At 41.4% G+C, this 19,427-nt stretch overlaps 1 protein-coding gene across 2 annotated transcripts in view; it reads left to right on the top strand.

The window, feature by feature from the left end:
• ankrd28b (ankyrin repeat domain 28b) overlaps nucleotides 1-19,427 on the top strand; it is a 244,085-nt gene that overhangs the window by 208,521 nt on the left and 16,137 nt on the right. For both annotated transcript variants that reach the window (XM_072253640.1, XM_072253639.1), the window contains 10 exons: nucleotides 3,535-3,561; nucleotides 5,234-5,308; nucleotides 9,058-9,259; nucleotides 10,548-10,635; nucleotides 11,782-11,899; nucleotides 12,535-12,754; nucleotides 14,902-14,989; nucleotides 15,081-15,164; nucleotides 17,036-17,181; nucleotides 18,457-18,539. In XM_072253640.1, coding sequence (XP_072109741.1) covers nucleotides 3,535-3,561; nucleotides 5,234-5,308; nucleotides 9,058-9,259; nucleotides 10,548-10,635; nucleotides 11,782-11,899; nucleotides 12,535-12,754; nucleotides 14,902-14,989; nucleotides 15,081-15,164; nucleotides 17,036-17,181; nucleotides 18,457-18,539 — 1,131 coding nt within the window. The remainder of the gene's footprint in view (nucleotides 1-3,534; nucleotides 3,562-5,233; nucleotides 5,309-9,057; nucleotides 9,260-10,547; nucleotides 10,636-11,781; nucleotides 11,900-12,534; nucleotides 12,755-14,901; nucleotides 14,990-15,080; nucleotides 15,165-17,035; nucleotides 17,182-18,456; nucleotides 18,540-19,427) is intronic.

Genomic DNA, 19,427 nt, shown 5'->3' with positions numbered 1-19,427 from the left:
GACATTTCTTGTGCAATTTTTTAAGACCTTTGAAGGTTTTTTCAATATATACGTACACGTTGGACTTTGGTTTAAAGGTTCATCCAGTAATATGCTGTATTGCTGAGGGTAAAAGTCATTCTAGACTGTGCTTTTGAATCTCTGATTGTGCATGAAGCTGTAGCCTTGTTACCTAATAATAGGGGAGACAAGACTGTGAAGCTAAATCTTGCGCCATAGGGGACAGCAGAGCTTCGCTTCCAGATGAGCTCAGAGCCTTCTGTGCTTGCTTTGACCACCAGAACAAGGCTTCAATCAGACTGGTGCCCAAGAGGAGTGTGGTAACCTGTCTAAATGACTATTGCTCAGTGGCTCTTACATCCACTGTAATGAAGTATTTTGAGAGGCTTGTGTGAAGCATATCAGCTCCTGGATGAATGGTGACTTGGATCTGCTCCAATTTACTACTGAGGCAACAGGTCTACAGTAAATGCAAACTTGTTGGCTCTTCACACAACCCCGGAACATCTGGACAGCAAAGGTGTATACGTCAGGATGCTGTTAATCAATTACAGCTCAGTATTTAACACAATCAGCCCCTCAAAACTAATCAGTAAACTCCAGGACATGGGTCTCAGTGCCCCCTTGTGCAATTAGATCCTGGATTTCCTCACTTGTAGACCTCAGTCAGATTCTCCATCCTCCACATTCTCCATCAACACAGGAGCACTGCAGGGATTTGTACTTAGCCCCCTGCTCTACTCGCTTTACACCTGTGACTGTGTGGCTAAGTACAGCTCCAACACCATAAACAAGTTTGCTGATGACACCACTGTTGTGGGCTGTATCAAAGGTGGTGATGAATTAACATACAGGAGGGAGATTGAAAAATTGGCACAATCTCTCACTCAATGTCAATAAGGCCAAGGAACTGATTGCAGATTTCAGGAGAGGGAAACCAGAGGTCCATGAGTAATCATCGGAGGATCAGAGATGGAGAGGATCGGTAACTTTAAATTCCTGGGTGTCACTATCTCAGAAGACCTGTCCTGGATCCATCATTTAGATATTGCGAAGAAAGCACAACATTACTTCTACTTCCTCAGGAGTCTGCAGAGGTTAGGCATGTCATTGAAAAGCTTGACAAACTTCTATAGATGTATTGTGTAAAGTGTGCTGATTGGCTGCTTTGTGGGCTGGTATGGGAACACCTATGCCTTTGAGTGGAAAGTCCAACAAAAGATAGTGGAATCAGCCCAGGACATCACAAGTAAGACGCTCCCAACCGTTGAAACGTTACCATAGAAAAGCAGCATCCATCATCAACGATCTTCACCACCTAGGCCATGCTCTTTTCTCACTGTTGCCATCAGGTAGAAGGTACAGGATCCTTGGGACTCGCACCACCAGGTTCAAAACCAGTTACTACCCCTCAACCATCAGGTTCTTAAACAAAAGGAGATAGCTTACACTCATTTAAGGACTTTGTTATATTGTTATTTCATGCTCGTTATTTATTGCTATTTATTTATATCTGCATTTGCACAGTTTGCTTACAGTCACTGTTCTATAGATTTGCCAGGTATGCCTATAGAAAAAGAAACTCAGGGTTGTATGTGCTGACATGTATGTACTCTGGTAATAAATTTTACTTTGAACTTTGAATGCATTCATAGCAAAGATTGTGATCAAATGATTTGGTGCTCAGGCAACTTATTTGTCATTTATTAATTCTAAATACCTTAATAATTGAGGAGCTAACAGACTGGTAATGTTTTCACTCAAGCAACACACACAAAATGCTGGTGGAATGCAGCAGGCCAGGCATCATCTATAGATGTGCTGCATTCCACCAGTATTTTGTGTGTGTTGCTTGAATTTCCAGCATCTGCAGATTTTCTCATGTTGATGTTTTCAATCAATTACATTGGACCAGATGTTGCAGTAGAATTAAATGTTAAGTTATCTGAAACTTGTGATTTCTTTATTAACAGCATATGGAAAATTGATTCCTAGTGAACAGAAAGTGCGGTACAGAAACAGGGCCTACAGCTCACCACATCTGCACCGACCATGGTGCCAACTAAGTTATTTGTGTCTGTGCATTATCTTTATTCTTCTATTCACTGACTGTCCGTATTCTGCCTAAGTGCCTCTTTTAAATGTTACTTCCACTACCTAGCAGCATGTTCCAGATACTTAGCACTCTATGTAAAAAGAAACTTGCCTCCCATATTTCTTTTAAACTCCCCTCTCACCATAAACCAATACCCTCTAGTTGACACTTCCACGCTGGGGAAAAGGACACTGACCATTTGCCTTATCTGTGTACCTCTTAATATTATCAGGTCACCTCTTCGGCCTTCCACACCCCAAAACAAACAATCCAAGTTTGTCCAACCACTGCTTTTTGCTTATCGCAAGTACACTCCAATCCAGGCAATATCCTGGAGAGTCTCTTCTGTATCCTGTTAGCAACCAGACCAGCAGACATTACTCCAAATGTGGCTTAACCAAAGTTTTATACAGCTGCAACATGAGTTGCCAACCTTTATTTTCGTGTCCCGACCGATGAAGGCAGGCTTGCTCTGTGATTCTTTAGCATCTTAACCATATAACAATTAAAGCACAGAAACAGGCCATCTCGGCCCCTCTAGTCAAATCTTAAATGTGTTGCCATTTTCAAAGAGCTATAGACTTGCACCCCAAGGTCCCCATATGCATATGTCAATAGTCCTAAAGGTCCTGCCATTTATAATACACTGTCCTTTTACATTTGACTTTGTAAAATAAACCACTTCACAATTGTCTGGATTAAACTCCAACTGCCATTTCTCTGCCCGTATTTCCATGACAATCTTCTTTACTATCCATAACTCCACCAATTTTTGTGTTGTCTGCAGTCTGACTAATCAGACCATCTACATTTTCAAACACATTGAACAATAGAGCTCCCAATATTGATCCTTGTGGAACACCACTGGTCTCAGACCTCCAGTCAGAAAAATATCCCTCCACCACTGCCTTGTTTCTACAATGAGCAAGCCAATTTTGTATCCAGCTTTCCAGTTTGCAATATCCCATTTCACATTTGCATGGACTTGTGACAGAAGCCCTGAAGCTCCTCCAGTTTTGCAGCTTTCTCCATGTGTGCAAGGAAAATCATTTAAACTTATACAGATCTTTTAAAGAATTTTAATTGATAAATTTTCATCAGAATACTCCGAAAAGCCTATTGTTTATTGGTATGGTCGAAGTATTTTAAATGAAACTCAAAAAACATAAGATTTGGAAATCTAAAATAAAACAAAAACATTTCCACCATTTAGTGTTCTTAGTAAAAGATTTTCTTCTAACCCATAAATATTGTATAGCTAATTATGTGACTCTAAAATGTTTTGTATGTATTTGTTGTAACTTCCACACAGTTTTTAAAGAATAAGGAATTTAAAGATTGTAATGTGGAATATACCCTCCAGTTTGAAGGTGGGTGTTTATAGTGTGATATTTGAACTATGCAATTATACATTTTTGTTTCTTTTTAAAATCTTCCAGATTGCAAATGAAACTCCGCTAGATGTGGTACGTTATCTATTTTGTACTTTATATTGTATCAGTATCAATATAGCTTTTAAACATGGCCTTGGACAACCTAATGTACAAGTCTTAGTGAACATACACATAACAAATCTTTGCTAAACAAAAGGTTCTATTTCATTTGTCACTTAACAAATGTTTTGTTTGATACAATGCATTTGGTGCCTGACTTTCAAGCAGAAGTCCACATAATCCTCCTTCCCCCACCTCAGGAAAGGAGAACTAAAAATTAGAGAGCATACCTTTAAGGTGAAGGATAAAAGATTTAAAAAGGGGCCTAAGGGGCAACCACACAGAGGGTGGTTCATAAATGGAATGAGCTGCCAGAAAAAAATGGTTTGAGGCAGATGCAATAACAACATTTAAGTAACATGAATTCTGAGGGATATGGGCTAAACATGGGCAAATGGCACTAGCTTGGTGGGCACCATGGTTGGTGTGGATGATTTGGGTTGAGGGACCTGTTTCCATGCTGTATTACTCTGACTTCGTGCCAGCTGGTAACATTTAATATTTCCTTTTGATCGTTAATAAGGATAAAATCTGTGAAATGAAGTTACTTAAAATGGTGGCGGAGGAGGAAAAGCCTGCTTTCTGCCTTCTGCCAACTGCTATGGATAGTGAGAAAAGTGTGAAGCTAGTCATTTTCCTCCCTGTAAGACTGCAGTAAATCAAAAGTATGCTCCACTTTTTTTGACAAAGTAAAACATGCAGAGAAATCTATTTATTTATTAAGATGCAGCATGGAATAGGCCCTTCAAGCCACACTGCCCAGCAATCCCCCTGCTTAATCCTAGCCTAATCACGGGACTGTTAGATCCGTGAAAAGGTTGACTTTCGCATGTCATTGCAGCCTTAAGATTTTGCATTTGTTTTGCTATCCATGGAATGTCTGTTTCCTTGTCCCTTGCAGACAATACAGGTCTATGGGTACCAAGGTCCAAATTAGGACAATCTTGCTGCATTGAAGCTTGTAGCAGGTTTCTCATCCCTTGAATAAAAATGCCTGAGAATATTCAAAGGTCCGCTAACTGGGTGAACAATTGTTTTGGAGAATAGACACCTTCCTTGATGAATACTTTCAGCTCCTTTGTAAAATTTTGTGCTGTCAGATCACAAGATTTTATGCAGATTTGCATGCCCATTGAAGCTTTTAGCCTATACTTCCAAAGTTCCAATACCCCCTAGTGTTCTTTGAAGACTTGTCGTAACAATCTCACTTTTTCTTGAAAATGGAATTCTGAAATATATGACATAGCTAAGGTCTACTAACCATTTCTTGATTCTTTATTCTCAATTATTTTATCTCTACCGTTTGTTATACATCTCCAAAGGTAATATTCTGATGCAACCAATCGATATGTATTTCCAATAGCTAATTACTATATGTCAGTAATTAATTATATCAGTTCCTTGAGTGGACAACTAACTTTACTGATATAGCTGCATTGGCTGACATTTATGTTACTATTTAATAATAATATCAAAATAATCTTTCTCTCTGACTCTTAATGTTAAGGATTGTTCTTTATAGTGAAAATGATTGGTATGTTTAGAACAGAGAACCCACAGTGTCAATTACATTTATATGGCTCTAGACCTTGTGTCAGCTACATTAATGCTATGACTTTCTAAAGTATCTTCTCTGATTTATCAGTTGATGGAAACTTCAGGTACAGACATGCTAAACGATTCTGATAACAGAGCACCCATCAGTCCATTGCATTTGGCTGTAAGTAGCAACTATTTATGTATGTATGTGGACTGTAAAATATAAGCTGAATTAACTTTTCTCTTGACTACTGATGCTCTCATGGTACAAATTTAGTATACTGCACCAAATCTTAGTTTATAATATTACTTTCAGAATGCACCTTCCCAGCTTGAGATTTAATTGCTTTCATACATCCTGGACTTTTATTAAATTAGATGTAGAAAATGCTGTAATTGTGTATGTTATTTGCTATTAAAAATGATTGTAAAGCCACATTTCATCTCATAGTAAAATTAAAATAGATTTGATACTAAGTAGGAATATAGAATGTTAATAAGCTATTGTGTTAATTAAAGAGACTGTAGCGGTGTGCTACACACAGCGCTATAATAACCACACGGAGTCGGTGAGTTGGAGTTGTGATAAAAGAGATTTATTCAAACTTCGCGGCCTGCTTTAAAGCCTTCCCGTTCCCGCCCTCCCTGGGCGGGACTGCTGGGGGGAATGCATATTCCCAGACCCTTTCTGCGCGCGGGATTTTCCCCCTGCTGGTGAAGATGGCCTGGCGCCCTTTCTGGGGCCGGCCCTTTGCCTGCGCGCGCTGTTGTGAGCCGGTTCGTGTGTGCCAGAAAGTGGGTCGCCACATAACCCCCCCAGAACCGGCGATACCTCCCCCAATGTCCACAGTCTGGATCGGCCTCTGTTTGGGAGGTCTGCCCCTGCGCCGCGGTGCCTGAGCCTGGACCGGCTGCGCCAAGTCCACATGGGCCGGTTTGAGTCGGTCCACCGTGAAAACCCCCTCTCTCCCCCCAATGTCCAGCACGAACGTGGACCCGTTGTTCCTGATCACCTTAAACGGCCCCTCGTAGGGCCGCTGTAGCGGTGCCCGGTGTCTGCCCTGTCGTACAAAAAGAAACTTACAGTTCTGCAGGTCTTTGAGTATGCAGGTCAGGCTCTGTCTGTGCTGTGAAGTGGGTATGGGGGCCAGGTTACCGAGTCTCTCCCGTAGTCTGTCCAGGACTGCTGTGGGTTCTTCCTCTTGCCCCCTTGTGGCTGGTATGAACTCTCCTGGGACGACCAGGGGTGTGCCGTACACCAACTCGGCTGACGAGGTGTGTAGATCTTCCTTGGGCGCCATACGGATTCCAAGCAGGACCCAGAGAAGTTCCTCTGTCCAGGCAGGCCATGAGAGCCGACTTCAGGTGACGGTGGAAACGCTCCACCAGCCCGTTCGACTGTGGGTGGTAGGCAGGTGTGTGGTGTAGCTGTGTTCCTAAAAGGCTGGCCATAGCTGACCACAGGCTGGAGGTGAACTGGGCGCCCCTTTCGCAGGTAATGTGGGCCAGTACCCCGAAGCAGGCTACCCAGGTTGCGATCAGTGCTCGGGCGCAGGATTCGGAGGGGGTGTCGGTGAGCGGGACGGCCTCGCCATCTGGTGAACCGGTCTATCATAGGAGGTACTGCGCTCCTCGCGACACTGGCAGGGACCCCACGATATCCACATGAATGTGGTCGAACCTCCAGCGGGTGGGTTCGAACTGCTGCGGCGGAGCCTTGGTGTGCCGCTGTACCTTGGCCGTTTGGCACTGCATGCACGTTTTGGCCCATTCACTGACCTGCTTACGAAGCCCATGCCACACGAACCTGTTGGAGACCAGCCGGGCCGTTGTCCTGATGGAGGGGTGCGCTAAGTTGTGAATGGATTCGAAAACCTGCCAGCGCCAGGCTGCTGGGACGACGGGGCGGGGTTGGCCGGTAGCAACGTCACATAGTAGGGTCCTCTCACCTGGGCCTACGGGGAGGTCTTGGAGCTGCAAACCGGAGACTGCAGTCCTGTAACTAGGGGTCTCTGCGTCTGCCTGCTGTGCCTCTGCCAGCGCTGCATCATCCACCCCCTGGGACAGGGCCTGTATAGTAGGTCTGGATAGTGCGTCCGCCACGACGTTGTCCTTTCCCGAGACATGCCGGGTGTCCATCGTGTACTCGGAGATGTAGGACAGATGTCGCTGCTGGCGGGATGACCAGGGGTCGGACACCTTCGTGAACGCAAAGGTAAGCAGTTTGTGGTCTGTAAACGCGGCGAAGAGCCTACCTTCTAAGAAGTACCTGAAATGCCGGATTGCCAGGTATAGTGCCAATAGCTCCCGGTCGAAAGCACTGTATTTGAGTTCGGGTGGTCGTAGGTGTTTGCTGAAGAACACCAGGGGTTGCCAGCAACCCTCGATGAGTTGTTCCAGCACGCCACCGACTGCTGTGTTGGATGCGTCCACCGTGAGGGCAGTAGGAACGTCCGTTCTGGGGTGCACTAGCATCGCGGCATTTGCCAAGGCTTCTTTGGTTTTAACGAAAGCGGCTGCGGCCTCTTCGTCCCAGGTAACGTCCTTGCCCTTACCCGACATCAGGGTGAACAGGGGTCGCATGGTTCGGGCTGCTGAGGGGAGGAAACGGTGGTAGAAATTCACCATACCCATGAATTCCTGCAGGCCTTTGATTGTGTTGGGTCGGGGGAAGTGGCGGACCGTGTCTACCTTGGGCAGCGGGGTTGCCCCCTCTTTAGTAATCCTGTGGCCCAGGAAGTCGATGGTGTCAAGTCCGAACTGGCATTTGGCTGGGTTGATTGTAAGGCCGAATTCGCTCAGTCGGGCGTAGAGTTGACAGAGGTGGGACAGATGCTCCTGCCGACTACTGCTGGCTATGAGGACGTCATCCAAATAAATGAATGCAAAGTCCAGGTGGCGTCCCACCGCGTCCATTAGCCGCTGGAATGTCTGTGCGGCATTCTTTAGACCAAACGGCATTCGGAGGAATTCGAAAAGTCCGAACGGGGTGATAAGTGCTGTTTTGGGGATGTCGTCCGGATGTACCGGGATTTGATGGTATCCCCGGACGAGGTGTACCTTGGAAAAGATCCTTGCATCGTGTAGGTTTGCTGCGAAGTCTTGAATGTGCGGCACAGGGTAGCGGTCTGGCATTGTAGTCTCATTCAGTCTGCGGTAGTCACCGCATGTGAGAGTCCAAAAGTCCTTATGAGCAGGGCTTTGAATGCTGTGTATTTGCCGTTCTCCGGGGGCAACTGTATAAACTCCTCAACTTGTGCAGCTGTCTCTTGGTCGAGGGAGCTCAGGACGTAGTAGTAACGAGTGGACTCCGAGGTTACCTGCCGAATGTGGAATTGTGCTTCTTCTTGTTCAAACCACAGACGGGGTCTCAGCGGCCAAAAGCTTGTCAGTTGTAACAAAACTGCATGAACAGATGCGGCATTGGTCATCTCTGGCCCAAATATTGTTTGGGCCGTCGGGGTCACCAATTGTAGCGGTGTGCTACACACAGCGCTAGAATAACCACACGGAGTCGGTGAGTTGGAGTCGTGATAAAAGAGATTTATTCAAACTTCGCAGCCGGCTTTAAAGCCTTCCCGTTCCCGCCCTCCCTGGGTGGGACTGCTGTGGGGAATGCATATTCCCAGGCCCTTTCCGCGCGCGGGATTTTCCCCCTGCTGGTGAAGATGGCCTGGTGCCCTTTTTGGGGCCGGCCTCTCTGCGCGCCCTGTTTCGTGAGCCCGTTCGTGTGTGCTAGAAAGTGGGTTGCCACAAGACTATATTATTTACAACTGCAAAATACCAATGCAGTTGTAGGCATTTTTAATCATTGCTTTGTGACACAATGTTTTCAGGTACATGTTTGATAATGAAAACGTTTTCATTTGTTGATTTTTAAATTTTTTAAAAATTCATGTTTTTGTAAAATGACTATTGTATGGTTTACAGGCGTATCATGGTCACCACCAAGCTTTAGAGGTACTGGTACAGTCCCTCTTAGATTTGGATGTGAGAAATAATAATGGACGCACACCATTGGACCTAGCAGCTTTCAAAGGACACGTGGAGTGTGTGGATGTTTTAATCAATCAGGGAGCATCCATTCTTGTGAAAGATTATGTGACAAAAAGAACTCCAATTCATGCTGCAGGTTTGTATTGTATTTAATGATAGATTGATTACACTCCTTTAAAATACATGTCCTGGATTTAAATTATAAAATATCAGTGCAAAATCTGTATTGGAGGCATGACGTTGCATACTAAGGTGGACAGGAAAGATGGATTTGTACCTTGTAAAATATATTTTGTCTAGATCTGGTACAATCGTGTTTCTGGGAGAGTCAGTAAAAGGGAATGGGAGAAGCCTTTCACTAGTTTACCAGAGGAAAAAAATGATCAAGAAATTTCTTACACATCCTCATTGGTAAGATATCGAGGAAACCAGAGCACCTCCCAGGGAGAATATGCAAGCTTCATGCAGACAGCACTAGCTCTATAGCGCCAACCCTTTGTTAATTTGCCTAAGTTAATGCATGTTACTTTTAGAGAAAAAGTTATCACTTTGCTGGGCTAAGAATCTGAACTACAGATGTGAGATGAAAATGAACGTTTTTAGTTTCAACGTAACATTTGGCTGAGTTTGGTATCAGCGACTCTTAGTATTCTTGGCATCAATAGCAAAACAATCCAATGATTGGAGCAATACCACACACAAAGAAATATGTTTGTGGTGGGTGGAGGTAAATTAGGATAATCGCCACCATAGTTCCTTGGAGCACTATCTGAGGGCCAACCACCCAGATGGAAGATAAGGTGTTGTTCCTCCAACCTGAGTGTGGATTCATCTCTAGCCTCCAACCTGATGGCATGAACATTGATTTTTCTAACTTTCGTTAATGCCCCTCCTCCCCTTCTTACCCCATCCCTAATGTTTTATTTATTTATCTATCTCTCTCTCTCTCTCTCTCTCTCTCTCTTTCCCTCCCTCCCTCCCTCCCTCTCTTTCCCTCTCTTTCCCTCTCACAATAACTCCTTGCCTGTTTTCCATCTTCCTCTGGTGCTCCCCTCCCCCCTTCTTTCCTCCAAGGCCTTCCGTCCCATGATACTCCCCCTTCTCCAGCCTTGTATCCCTTTTGCCAATCAACGTCCCAGCTCTTGGCTTCATCCCTCCTCCTCCTGTCTTCTCCTATCATTTCGGATCTCCCTCTCCCCCTCCCATTTTCAAAACTCTTACCATCTCTTTTTTCAGTTAGTCCTGACGAAGGGTCTCGACCCAAAATGTCGACTGTACTTCTTCCTATATGTACTCCCTGGCCTGCTGCGTTCCACCAGCATTTTGTGTGTGTTGCTTGAATTTCCAGCATCTGCAGATTTTCTTGTGTTCAGTATTTTGGGAACTTAGTATTCTATTGATTTTTAAAATTTACTTATTTACAGCAACAAATGGCCACTCAGAGTGCCTACGGCTACTAATAGGTAATACAGACCTGTACACAGCAGTGGATATTCAAGATGGAAATGGGCAGTGAGTAATATATTTTTGCTGGATTTCATATTCTAAAAAAGGGCACATTTTATATCCAAATAAAACATTTTATTGAAATAAATTGTAGGCAAAATATTGATGCATTTTACTCGAAATTGTTTTTAGAGAAAGTAGAGGAAAGTTATATGCCTAATATAAAATGCTTTCTCTTCACCATTACTAATTATATTTATCTATTGCTCATGTTTGCAATGACCAACTACTTCTGTAGCTAGTGGCTCGACAAAATTTGCCATCTTGTTCAGCATGTCATTACTATTAGACCATAAGTCATAGGAGCAGAATTAGGTCATTTAGCCCATCAAGTCTGCTCCAAATATTGATTATTGATTACTGAGCAACCATATCTGTCAGACCTCCATTGATCAGGGTCAACCGTGGATATGGCATTCTAGTTGTCTACAGGTACGCAAACCAGGGCGGTACAATATGAAGAGCAAGCTGTTGCCCCTGTAGCAGATTCTCCCGTCCATGAAGCTGATGCATCCAAATCAATGGCTGAGACCAATACAGCTTGGCACCAGTGGCATCGCAAGAGTTGCCAGTCAGTGTTAAACTCAATGTAAGACTACCTTAGGGACTCCAGCTCTGGATTTTTCCTCAGGGTTTACTCCCGAAGCCTTCCCTATGAGTAGGTATAGTCACAATGCAGCGGAGCTTTGACATCAGAGTTTTCCTTCTCTGGGATGACCTGCCAACCACAGCTGATGAGCCCCATCTGCCCAAAGTGACTTGTTTTAAGGTGCTTGTAACCCAACTTTGCCCCTTCTCCTGTCAGTAGAAACTGTTCCACTGGGATTTAAGCATTGTTAAGTTGTTAATAAGCATCCTTCCTCCTGATCTTACAATCCAAAGGAGGTCATTGATAAATCAAGCCATTACAGGTTGCAAGGTGAACAAATAGAAAATTCCAGGATATATTCAGAAGAGGGACAAAGTGGAAAGCCGTGAATTAGCTATGATAAAAGAGTGGGATAAAGACAATAGAGAAAAAATATTATTCTTAAAATCATCCAACTTATTTTGTTTTACTTGCGTTCAGAATTATATTCATAATATATCTCTGGTTTAATTACATTTATCTTCAAATGGATGATAATGATGAAAATGATTTCTTTGTTCTAGAACGCCTTTGATGCTGTCAGTTTTGAATGGACATACAGATTGTGTATACTCACTTCTTAATAAGGGAGCAAATGTAGATGCCAAAGACAAATGGGGACGAACTGCCTTGCATAGAGGGGTGAGACTTTGTTATGTTTCTGCTGTCATTTTTATGAGCAAGCTAATCTAAGATCCTAATGCACTAGATCCTTTCTTAATCTAAGATCATCTGTGAAGATACTATTTTTGCTATATAGAATATGTAACTAACGATGTAACACAGATTGTTAGTTCTCAGTGGACATATTAAACTTAGACAACTATACATAATAAGTAGTTCCAATGTAACAGTAGCAGATGGCTTTTAATGAATTGTTTATGAATATTTACATTATGGAAAGTTTAAAAACAAGAATCATCCTTTCGAAGGAAACGTTTTTTTAAGAGAAGTTGAATGGTTTGTTTCACTTGCATTTTTGGATAATAAACCAAAAGCCTGCTGGAAGCTGGCAGGATTTTGAGTTAGGGACAAATGTCAGGCCAAGTTTTGCAGTGCCTCTGCAGAGTAGAGCAGATGGTCAGAATTTTATATTTAAAGAGCATAAGTAACATCTGAAGTATAAACACAAGAGGCTTGGGAGATTTACTACAGCTAATGAGTTTCATATTGCAGTGAATTTATTTACAATATGCGAGACTAGTACTTTATCTTTGGATGCAGTACAATTTTATGTGTAGCATATTGTTACAATTTTTTTAAAAAATATTTTGTAGGCAGTTACTGGCCACGAAGAGTGTGTCGAAACTTTACTTCAACACAGTGCTAACTTCTTAATTCGGGACTGCAAGGGCCGGACATCTCTGCACTTGGCAGCAGCCTGTGGACATGTTGGAGTACTTGGAGCCCTCCTTCAAGCTGCATCTTCAATGGATATTGTTCCTACAGTTTCAGACAATCATGGTTACACACCCCTGCACTGGGCTTGTTATAACGGTACATAACTTGGAACTCATATCTATGATTGCAAAATAAAATTGTGTTGGTAAACAAACCACATTCAAAACTAACAAAAAATGTTAATCTGTTGCATTAAACATTTCTGTTCACCTAGTGGGTAGTTCTGGAATTAAACTGAACTAATAATTTTATGATTACAGTTTGTTCTTTTTGCTAATTAGAAATGCAATAAAGACGCTCTTCATCTTCTTCTAGACAGTCCATTCAATATTATTTATTTACGTCCTGAATACAGGTCCCATATTTTTAAATAGTTTAGTTAGGACCCTTTTTCTAATAAACCTGTCTTTCCTCTAATACCACAGTAAACACCTTTCTTCTGATTACCTTTTCCTCACTATTTACAATGAATTATTGTAGAATTTTGCCAGTTGTATGTAGTCATAGTATTTGTGAACTGTATATTATTGAACACAAAACTAAAACAAACTGCTGGAAGTATTCAGCTTAACGGACATCATCTGTGGAAAGACTTAGCAATTCACATCAAAGATCCTTCATCAGAACTGGAAATGGATGAAAAATATACCAGTTTTCCTTTGTAGAGAGTTTGGCGTGAGGTGGAATGTATAGGATAAAGGGGAGATCTGTGATCAAGTGAGACTTGAGTTTCCATGGGGAAGGTTGTCAGAATTCCTCCAGTCTAATGGGGTAATGGGCATGGCAGGGGTTTTGGGGGGATGAGGTAGGGGGCAATGGTTGGGAAAGTAGTTATAGATCAGAATCAAGTTACAGCATGCAGTAGAGAAGAGAGAATAGCTGAGGCAATATCGTCAATCAATAATTAACAGCAGGGTGAAAAATGACAGATAAAGTAATTAAATTTTAAATTCTGTTTGAGTGCATGAAACTACCAATGTTTTCATTGACTTTGTCACACCTTAACATGATTCATCTCTCTTTCCTTTTTTTTAATCTCTGTCTCCATCCTCACCAGAGCAAAGCTAGCCATTGCAAACCTACTGACTCGCATGTACAGTATGTCTTGACTCTACTTCCTCCTACCCTGTCATCTATGAGGATTGCAAACCATTCTCTGACACCCTTAGTCTCTAATGTATTTCTTCTGATAATGTTTCCATTAGGTGTCTCTGGAATGTCTTTCATCCTGAGTCTTGGCTTTTCAGCTATCACAGTTGACAGAGCCCACGACAGCATCTCTTCTATCTTCTGCACCTTTGCTCTTGTCCCTTGGAGCAAGTGTAAAGTTTCTCTCAACCTTATTTTCTACCCATCAGCCTTTGCATTCAATGGATCATACTTCACAATTTCCACCAGCTCCAACAAACTTTTAAGAACTATTACATCCTTTTGAAGGGTCTGTTGCCCTTGTGACTCCTGGTCTGCTCTGTTCCTATTGACCATCATACAGCACTTGTCCTTTTACTACTTCCTACCAGCCAGGAACCCTAAGTAGTCTTTACAGGTAAAGCAGTGATTCAATCACACTTCTTTTGATCTAATGTTCTGCATTCGGTGTTCACAATCTCCTCTCCCTACATTGGAGAAACCAAATGCAAGTTGCGTGATCGCTTTCGGACAGCCTGCTTTCCATTTTCATGGTGACTCTGAACTTTCTTTTGTCCTGCTTTAATTTCTGTATCTTACTCCCAATCTGACCTATCTGTGAGTGCCTGCAACATTATAATGAGACACAATGCCTTAAAAGGAACAGCACCTCATCTTTCTGGGCACATTGCAGCCTTCCAGTCTTTCTCATTTATAGTATGTTATAATACCTATTTTCTTCACTTAGTGATACTGATATGCCTTTACACTGTGTCTTTATTATACTGTCCTGCAAGCAATGCATAATTATTTCCAAAAGCCTAATATCTCAGTCTACCTTTGTAATATGAATATTTGATCTAAGCGCATCAAGCTATGTATGTTTGTCTGAGCTTTTTTATCATAATGATTTTTATCACTTTCAACAGAAATAAGATTAAGTAAGGTAGATTCTGTATAATTCAGTAAGCAGCAGAGTAGCTTGTATTAGCTTGTAAGTTGCCCCAAGTCGTCTTTTGTTTTTACAGATTTTTACTTCTGGTGTGTTTTGATGTACACTAATTGTAAAAGTTCAAACTGATAATAGATTTTTTTATTATTATTATTATCCTCAGGTCATGATACTTGTGTTGAACTTCTGCTGGAACAGGAGGTTTTTCAGAAACTGGAAGGCAATTCTTTTAGTCCATTGCACTGTGCTGTGTAAGTATATTTTTAGCAACACAAAAATTTCTTGTTTATGAGTACAAGTAAAAGGAGCCAGTTTTAAATGCCAGTTTTTGTTTCCTTTCAGAATAAATGACAATGAAGGTTCGGCAGAAATGTTAATAGATGTTCTAGGTGCTAGCATTGTAAATTCTACAGATGGAAAAGGAAGGTAAATAAATGATACTACTTTTCTCACTTAATTTACATAGTGTCATTGGAAATGATAAGTAATGTTATAGTGAAAAATAGTATCTATTGCAATGAGTTCTTCCATCTATCATGTAGACTAGTACATCATCCACTAATTAGGACAAAATATTCCTGTTTTTAATCTTTGGTTAAATTTAAATGTTTGACAAAATCTTCAATCAAATGTATCAAATTTCTGTAGCCTAGTTACTATCAACACTGATATCCATGCACTCAAAGCTGGGTATTCCTGCACATGCTGTTACTATTCTTGGTTCTTACTTCCCTGATTTACCTAAACACAGCACTAACTAGCATATTCCATCACTTTTGTATAAACATTTTGAAAGCTGCATTCTTAAAGAAACACTATAGAATTTTACAAAAAAAAAACTATACATAAACAGACAAAAACTGTCAAACAACCAATGTGCAAAAGAACTGCAAATAAAAATAATCCTGAGAACATGAGTTGTAACAAATCCTTAAAAATAGGTTGTAGAATCAGTTCAGAGTAGCGGTGACTGAAGTTATCAATGCCAGTTCAGAAGCTTGATTGTTGCAGGGTAATAACTGTTCTGAAACTGGTGGTGTGAGTCCCAAGGCTTCTCTGCCTTCTGCCCAATGACCGTAGTGAGAAGAGGTCATGACCTGAATGGTGGGGATCTTTGATAATATATGCTACTTTCTTGTGCTAGCCACGGTAGGGATGGCTTTGCCTGTGATGGATTCTATGTATCTACTACTTTTGCAGCCTTTTCCATTCCTAGACTTTGGTGTTTCCATACTAGGCTGTGATGCAACCAGTTAGGATACTCTTCACTGTGCATCTATAGAAGTTTGTAAAAGCTTGTCAAACTTCTAAGAAAGTGGAGGTGCTGCCATGTCTTCTTTGTGACAACACTTATGTGTTGGACAGATGTTCTGATATGTTAACGTCTAGGAATTTAAAGCTACTGACCCAGTCTCAATCTTCATTCCTCAGAAAGACATTGTCAAGCTGGAAAGGGTGCAGAAGAAATTTACATGCGTGCTGCTTGGAGCAGATAGCCTGAGTGACGGGGAGCAGTTGGTCACACTGGATCTTTACTTATCGTAGAATTGGGGGGGGGCCTCATAGAAATGTATAAAATCATACAGATATAGATGAGGTGGACAGTCGTAGCCTTTTCCCCAGGGTTAAGGAGTCCAAAAACTCAAAGACACAGATATAAGATAAAAGGGGAGGGATTTTAAAGAGAAGATGAGAGTTAACTTTTTTGCACCGAATATAGTGAGTACCTGGAATGAGATTCCCAAAAGAAATGGCAGGTACAACTGCCACATTTTATGATGCATTTGGATAGTATAAGTATATAGGGAGAAGGGCTTAGAGGGTTAAGGGCTGAATACGGGCAAGTGCAACTAGCAGAGAAGATGCTGTGGTCAGCATGGACAGTTGGGATGCAGGGCCTGTTTCCATGCTGTATTACTCTGTGACTATGAAGATCAAATGGCATTTGCAAATACTCCTCCTTTATTTTGCCAATGTTATTCCTTCAGTACTACCAAAGCAAGGCTAAATGGCAATTTATCCTATGGTAATCTCTGTATGCAGTATTCACTTACCTGTAGTGATAAGATATCACCTCTGAGGGATATCATAAAGAACTAATTACATTTAATCTTTATTGTACTTCACTGACACAGTAATCCAGTGGAATTAAAGTGGGAGGATGTGAGTCAGTCTGTGGTTGTATATCTAATACCTGGAATAGAGTAATTTTTAAAGGTACTTAATCTATCCGTTTGTAAAATTGAAGGAAGTAGTAAGTACCATTAAACAACTGTAACTTAATGTATTTGCCACAGATCCCCACTTCATGCTGCGGCTTTCACAGATCACGTTGAATGTTTACAGCTTCTTCTCAGCCATAATGCCCAAGTAAATACTGCAGATTCAACTGGAAAAACGCCAATAATGATGGCTGCAGAGAATGGACAGACTAATGCAGTTGGTAAGCATATTGTTTATCCTTTACTGAATTTACTGAGACAATGGAACACTAAAATCAATGCTGACCTGCAAGATTGTGAGTAGTTTACACATTTAATTATCTGAAGTCATCAAAATTATTTTTGTACATGGTATGCTGTTTGCTTTAGAATTGGGAATTTTTTTGCACATTATTGATCTTAAATACAAAATGCAGTTTTTCTATACAGTAATATATAGTGCAATAAGAGAGGGATAGAATACTGAGGTAATGTTTATGGGTTCACTGTCCATTCAGAAATCTGATAGTGGAGGGGAAGAACCTGTTCCTGAAACATTACATTGAGTGTGTATCTTCAGACTCCTGTACTTCCTCCTTGAGAAGAGGGTATGTTCTAGGTCATTAAATGATGGATGCCATACTTCTTGAGGCATCACCTTTTGAAAGTGTCCTGGATGCTGGAGAGGCTAGTGCCCATGATGGAACTGGCAGAGTTTACAACTTTCTGCAGCTTTTTCCAATCCTGTGCAGTGGCCTCTCCTCACCAGATGGTGCTGCAACCAGTTAGAATGCTCTCCACAGTACATCGTTAGAAATTTGTGAGTATCTTGGTGACGAACCAAGTCTCCTCAAACCCCTAATGATATATAGCCGTTGCCATGTCTTCTTTGTAATTGCTACAATATGTTGGGCCCAGGATAGATCCACAGAGATGTTGACACCCAGGAGCTAGAAACTGTTCACCCTTTCCACTTCTGATCCCTCGAGGACTGGTGTGTGTTCCCTCGACTTCCCTGTAGACCATAATCAGTGCCTTGGTCTTACTGACATTGAGTGCAAGGTTGTTGGTTGTTGCTACAATACTACTCAACTAGCTGATCTACCTCACTCCCGTACGTCCTTTTGTCACCCTCTGAAGTTCTGCCAACAATAATTGTGTTTTTGACAAATTAATAGATGGCGTTTGAGCCGTGCCTAGCCCGGAATTGTGGGTGTAGAGAGAATAGAGCAGTGGGCAAAGCAAGCATCCCTAAGGTGCGCCAGTGTTAATTGTCAGTGAGGAGGAGATGTTGTTTGACATCCACACTGACTGTGGTCTCCCAGTGAGGAAGCCAAGGTTCCAGTTACATAGGGGGGTACAGAGGCCCAGGTTTTAGGGCTTGTTGAACTCAGGTATGATTGTTTTTAATAAATAATTCATTTAATAAATCAAACTTCCATATTAACGAACTGTTATTTTAATGCAGTCCATGTGCTGAAATTAAAAATGCCAATGCACAAATCTGTTTTATTTAGAGGTATTAGTTAGCAGCGCAAAAGCCAATCTTACGCTGCAGGATGCGAGCAAGAATACAGCTCTCCATTTGGCCTGTAGTAAGGTAGGTGTCAAACTTAAACCTTGCAAAACTGAAATTTTACACATTTCTAACATTGAATATTGGTAGATGTTTAGCAATTCTTTTATTTTAATGAAACAATGTTTCCTGTTTGAAACTCCACAATCTTTGTAATATTGGCATTTTGATCTTCTAATTCTGTCTCCTTGCCTTAAAAGTCATTGTCTTGTATCTTTTACATTTGTTTATTCTTTCCCTAATATCTGTTCCTGAAAGGCAGAGACCGTAGAAAATTAAATTTACACTGCTGAGCAGTGGCTTGCTGTTGATTCCCATATGTTCAGTTTCTCAAACAGAATCAATTTGACTTCAAGTTGAAGGATTATTTTAACATTGGTTTGATAGCCTGCTCTTGCCTATGATCTAATTGAACTGACTGATATACCATCCACCACCATCATAGCTCTCATCAAAGCAAAAATAATGTCAGCCCACATATTGACACAATCAAAATTTTAACTAATATTTGAAATCCTAGTTGTAATTTGATAATAGGAGCATGAGCAGAACTTCTAAGTAGTATAGGTTTCCAGAGAGCAGGTTAAGATTTAGCATTTGGCATTGTGCGTGGTTATATTTTGTATCATTCTTCTACTGGACATTGACAAAAATATAAAATGTTCATGTCTATGCAGAAGGAACAAGATTTTTGCATTTTGATAACCTTTTGTACACTGAAAGACGTGAGCAAAATCTGTTAGTTTTTTCAGCCTTCCATTCCTTATCTCTTATGAGATAACAGCAGTATTTTGTTTGCAGTTAGAAGTTGATCCCTCACTGTTTGCAGTTTCGTGTTGGATTGGACACAGTTCATCATCCTTTTTTAAAATTAGAAACTGAAACAAGCAAAAAATGAATAATACAGTGTAG

Source organism: Mobula birostris, chromosome 3 (assembly GCF_030028105.1).
Source record: "Mobula birostris isolate sMobBir1 chromosome 3, sMobBir1.hap1, whole genome shotgun sequence".
NCBI lineage: Eukaryota > Metazoa > Chordata > Chondrichthyes > Myliobatiformes > Myliobatidae > Mobula > Mobula birostris.
Note: the sequence above shows the minus strand (reverse complement) of the source record. Positions and strands in the feature narration are given on the sequence as shown.